General features: G+C 33.7%; 1 protein-coding gene across 1 annotated transcript; it reads right to left on the reverse strand.

Moving 5' to 3' along the window:
• Positions 1-471: 471 nt before the first annotated feature.
• Positions 472-2,217, reverse strand: LOC141394852 (uncharacterized). The gene is made up of 2 exons (XM_073969932.1): positions 1,334-2,217; positions 472-1,270 (listed from the first exon to the last, which is right to left on the reverse strand). Exons 1-2 carry the CDS (start codon positions 2,215-2,217, stop codon positions 472-474), a joined length of 1,683 nt encoding a protein of 560 aa, XP_073826033.1.
• Between the last annotated feature and the right edge of the window lie 2,680 nt (positions 2,218-4,897).

Consider the following 4,897-nt stretch of genomic DNA (forward strand, 5'->3'; position numbering starts at 1 on the left):
AAATTTTATGATAAATAATTTTGTAGAATGTTTTGGTCTGATACGATTACATTTCAAATGAGTTTTTAAATGTTTTTGAAAAAAAAAAACGGACCAAAAAGACTCGGTTAGTGACGCGCGTGAGGGTTAATTTTTTCCAAAAAAAGATATACCGCATTGTTGTCAGTAATATTGCCAAAGACACTTTATACCTCAAATGCACGGATTCCAAGGAATCTGATGTCGAATATTTTAAAAACTGTAGAAATGGGCGGAACTTGCCACGCCTATTTAGGTTACTTTCCGACGTAAACTTTCAAAACGCCGATACACGTGTCTTCTTTTTTCGGTCCTCTTTCATTACCTGGCCGAATTATCTTGTAATTATTTTTTGTGTTGTACAGTGTTATTTATTTATTTATTAGTTAGTGTATATACTATCGTTAACCTAAAGGATAAGGGTATAAGAATCACATCACTTAGATATTCTATTTATTCGTACTTCGATATTTTATATACAATAATTTCAATTATAAATATTAATAAAGCAACTATTAGGAAAGCAAAATAAATCGTATATATGCCATTCATATCTTTGCTATTTATGGGCGAATAACTTTCGAAACGGATTAAATTAACAGTTATTTTTTGTCCAGCTTTTTTAACATCAGTATTGGAATTCTTTTGCCAGTAATACAATAATCCCGATTGCCATGCTTCCAAAATGCCAATGTGGATGGCTTGGCGAAAATATGAATTCGGAGAAAGTGGCACTTGGAGCAACATCATTGGATTGGGACACATTTCTTTGGCTAAACGAAACATTTTGACTCTCTTCACTTCTTGGAAACTTGCATAGTGGAACATTTTCGATCCCGAAGTAAAATAAGCATAGCTCCGATTGAAGCTGTCCTGTAGCTTATAAAAATCCGTAATGTTTTGCAAAATTAAGAATTTCGAATGAGTCAGAGATGAGGGGAATTCTAATATATTCCGGAAATAATCAAATTCCAGTTGAGATATTGCTATTTTCAACGAAGACTTTTGTACATCTTCATAGCTGCGTATGGGACTGGCCGGCAACGGATGTGTTATAATGGAAAATAGGTTGGAGTTGAATATTGAGGTGAATGTTAGACCGCTAACAAATAGCATGAGGTAGATTAAACGTAAGGAAAATCTATTGCGAATTTTATAGTGGACTGACAATCCAAAAACTCCTTGGATGGCATCAGCATTGATGAGATATTTGGGCCATTTGTATGTTAAAATTTTTCCAGTTCGACAAAGTCTGTGGCAATAGAAAATGATAGAAAAAGTTAGGATTAGTACAAAGGCTATGATCATAAAATACGATTTGATTAGCAGCAACAGCAGGTAACGAAATTCCAAAGGATGTTCAACTGGCAGCAGCAGACACCAATAGGACAATTCCAAGGGGTAAGAAAATTCATGAATATCATCAGTGTGAAAAATTGCCGAGGATGTTACGGGAACATCTAACGAATAGTTGCGCATTAATGGCAAAAACTCTCGATAATTAATGGTTACATTAAGAGGTACATTATAGGGAAAGGCTAGTGTTCCGTTCCATTTGTCTATCAATGTCGTAATAAAACGTCCTAAAGGGCCGACTATACAACGTTCTCCTTTTCCGTTATAATACTCCATGGCTCGAGGTCTTGTATGTTCCACCAAGGTGCGAATTGGATGACCATATAAATTTTGCAGTCTTTGTGGAAATATCACTTTGTCGTGCATTGATTGGAAAACGTGTTCCTCCAGCTTGGTTGGCGAAAATGGGGCATAGAGATAATAACGTTGGTTTTGATGAAAATCTCCATAGCATACCATAACATTCAACATTTGCAGTTTCACAGAGAATTGGAAGAAATCGTTGAGTTCATCTTCAGAAGCTTTTTCCATAATTTGTACAATAACGCGAGTATATCTGATGTTATCTAATGCAGAAGCCAAATTGGAAAATAGTGGCTTATTTTTCAAGGATTTCATGCAGATCCACGACACCATTTCATTATTAAATGTTTCAAATAATCTAAAGTTGACATTCGAGTTCATCACAATGACTGGAACTTCCATGGGTTGTAGCACGTCAAGAACATTGAAACACCCATGTTGCAAATTTCCTTCATCGCCATACCACAGCACCGATTCGTAGCGTTTATCCTGCATTAGTTGATCAAATAATCTTCGATAAATTGTTTTGAAATTTCCCATGGTTTTTGTTTCATGTCTTAAAAATTCACAACCACTTAAACTGAAAGCAATCCCAATTATCAGGATCAACAATGTCTGTGTCATTTCTTTGTCTCAGCTTTACTGTTCCACCACTTAACATATTGCTTATTATATTGACACCAGTTAATGCGGTAAGATGAATGGATAACGAATTAACCACTTTGTTTTCTTTGACATGTCGTGACATTTTGACATTCTCCATTTGTTTGTCATTCCAAAGGGATGGATATTAATATTTTCTTTTATATTCGAAGCAATCGCAATTAAATTTCTAATTATCCAGTGTATGACCTCAATAGTAAGCATTGAAAACTAATCGATTTTAATAGACGTCATCCGCCGCTAATAAGTTTGTAAATTTCTCTAAGTAATTAGTTATAAATATTTTGAGTACTAATTCAAGGGAACAGCCAGCTGTTGCAGTTCATTACACGTGACAGACTAGTTCATAATTGCAGTGTGATAAGTCTTTACATTTTTATACCCTCCACCATAGTATGAAGTGTATATTAAGTTTGTTTTTCCGTTTTTAACGCTTGAAAGAATCATTTTCATTTTATCATCTGTTTAATGAAAAATAGAAAAAAATCCACAATCATTTTTTAACAATGATTGTACTCTTCGATTTTCTTGAAATTTGTTTGTATTAAAATACAGTCGAACCTCGATTATCCGTGAATCGATTATCCGGGAACCTCCATTATCCGGGACAAACAAGAAATGTTGGTCTTTTTTCCATTATAAAAACTCCATTATTCGGGAATAAAATCACACCCTCCCTTAATACATACAGTGGCGGACAGCTAATTAGGGACAATAAATTCAGTTCAATAGATTACTCGATTTCATTCAAAAATGTGAAGATTTTTGTGAAATAAATTTTGTATATAAGGTATTTGTATAAGCATTATCGAGTGATGTCAAAACATTCTGAGATTCCCCATGTGTGGGGCAAGTACAACGCACTTTTCTAAAAATGGTCCATATCAGCCTGGCCAGCTAATTAGGGACATTAGTAGTAAAATCTACTTTAATGTTAACTGATGCACATTTTTGTACAACAATTACTTGTATTAGTTATTTTATAGTGTATTCAACTGATTTCATGCTTTACAACCACCGCAAGTCCTTTAAGGGGCCGAAGTATTACTATAACCCATGATAACACTATGCAACACTGAAAATGCAAACAACATCTAATATGGATTTTTTGAAAGTACATTTCAGATCCAGTTCCGATTTTATGGCCTCATCTATACCGGGGAAAAACTACACTTTTTTGCATTTATCAGGCCTTTATCTCAGAAACGAATAGGTCCTTACGGTCTTTAGCAATATTGTAGCACTAAACTAGTAGAACTTATCTGTTGAACATAGCACATAAGAAAACTTCATCTAGGGCATCAAAATCGATAAAATATAGAAAATTTTACATAATTTCTGGAATTTTGGTCGGTATCAGCTAAACTAATATGAGTTGAACCAAGTAGCCTTTTGCAAACATCATACAAATAATGTTCTCAGCAATTCTTCAGAACATTCTGAAACTCTAAAATGCTTATTTCATGTTGTTTCAGCGGTGTTTGGTATCATATCTTTTACAACACCTATTTCAAACACAGTTCACACCAACAGATTATTCTCGCATCTCGGATTTCACTACATTATTGACATATTTAGTAAATCGTCGTTGAAAAATATAGTGAAAACAACGTGATAGAGGCATTTTACAACAATAGCGTGTTCTGAAGAGTTGTGTATTACATTCCAGCGAATATTTTTCCAAAAGAAAATATTCAGAAAAAATTAACAGTTTTGGAGATATGGTGCGAAATGTATACAAATTATGGAATTTTTAGATATATTTTGACATTTAAGGCAATAAATGTAGTTTTTCGAGTTCATTATTTCTTCAAATATTTTATTCTTGTCCTTGTCCACAAATTTGCTTCAGAGGTCAGAAGAAGATTCGCATTGGATCTGACACAACAAAACCCAACTAGGGTTTTTTTTCGTTTGGGTCTGTACTTTCAAAAAATCCTCAATTCGAATTGTTTGCACAAGATTGCTTCAAAAATGTTGCATAGTGTAATGTGCTTCAGACCTTATTTTCCGTTAATACAGCAAACAAATGATATGAATTTGGCTCTTAATATCAAAAATTATATTTTTAGTACCACGAGACAACATTCCCAGCCATACACTGCAATTACCGCTCCATACTGGGTGTAGATTTCTCCCTAAATTACTTATTAACCAGTTTGGTTGAGTTACTATGGTGAAAATCCTATTTTAAGGATGAGATTTGAGGATTTTTTAAATCAAAAAATATAGTTATCTGATCATTAGCACCCTGACATAATGTAAAAAAATATATTTTGTCTCTACCTTTAAAATTGAGCAACATTTAGATGAGGGATCATTTACATGCACAATTTTTACAAAGGCTGAAAAACACCCAACAACGATGGAAGCCCCAGGGATAATTATGTTAGCTTTTGTATGGAACAAAGTACATTTTCACATCGAAACCAATCGATACTATTCATTTTTTAGGGAAAAGAAGTTTATATTGCTCGAAAAATTATCAGGTGCATATAAACAAAATGTTGGTTTGATTGTATAGTTCTAAAATGGCACACACAAATTTTCCTCTATG

Source organism: Musca autumnalis, unplaced genomic scaffold (assembly GCF_047663935.1).
Source record: "Musca autumnalis isolate F117 unplaced genomic scaffold, ASM4766393v1 scaffold_1, whole genome shotgun sequence".
NCBI lineage: Eukaryota > Metazoa > Arthropoda > Insecta > Diptera > Muscidae > Musca > Musca autumnalis.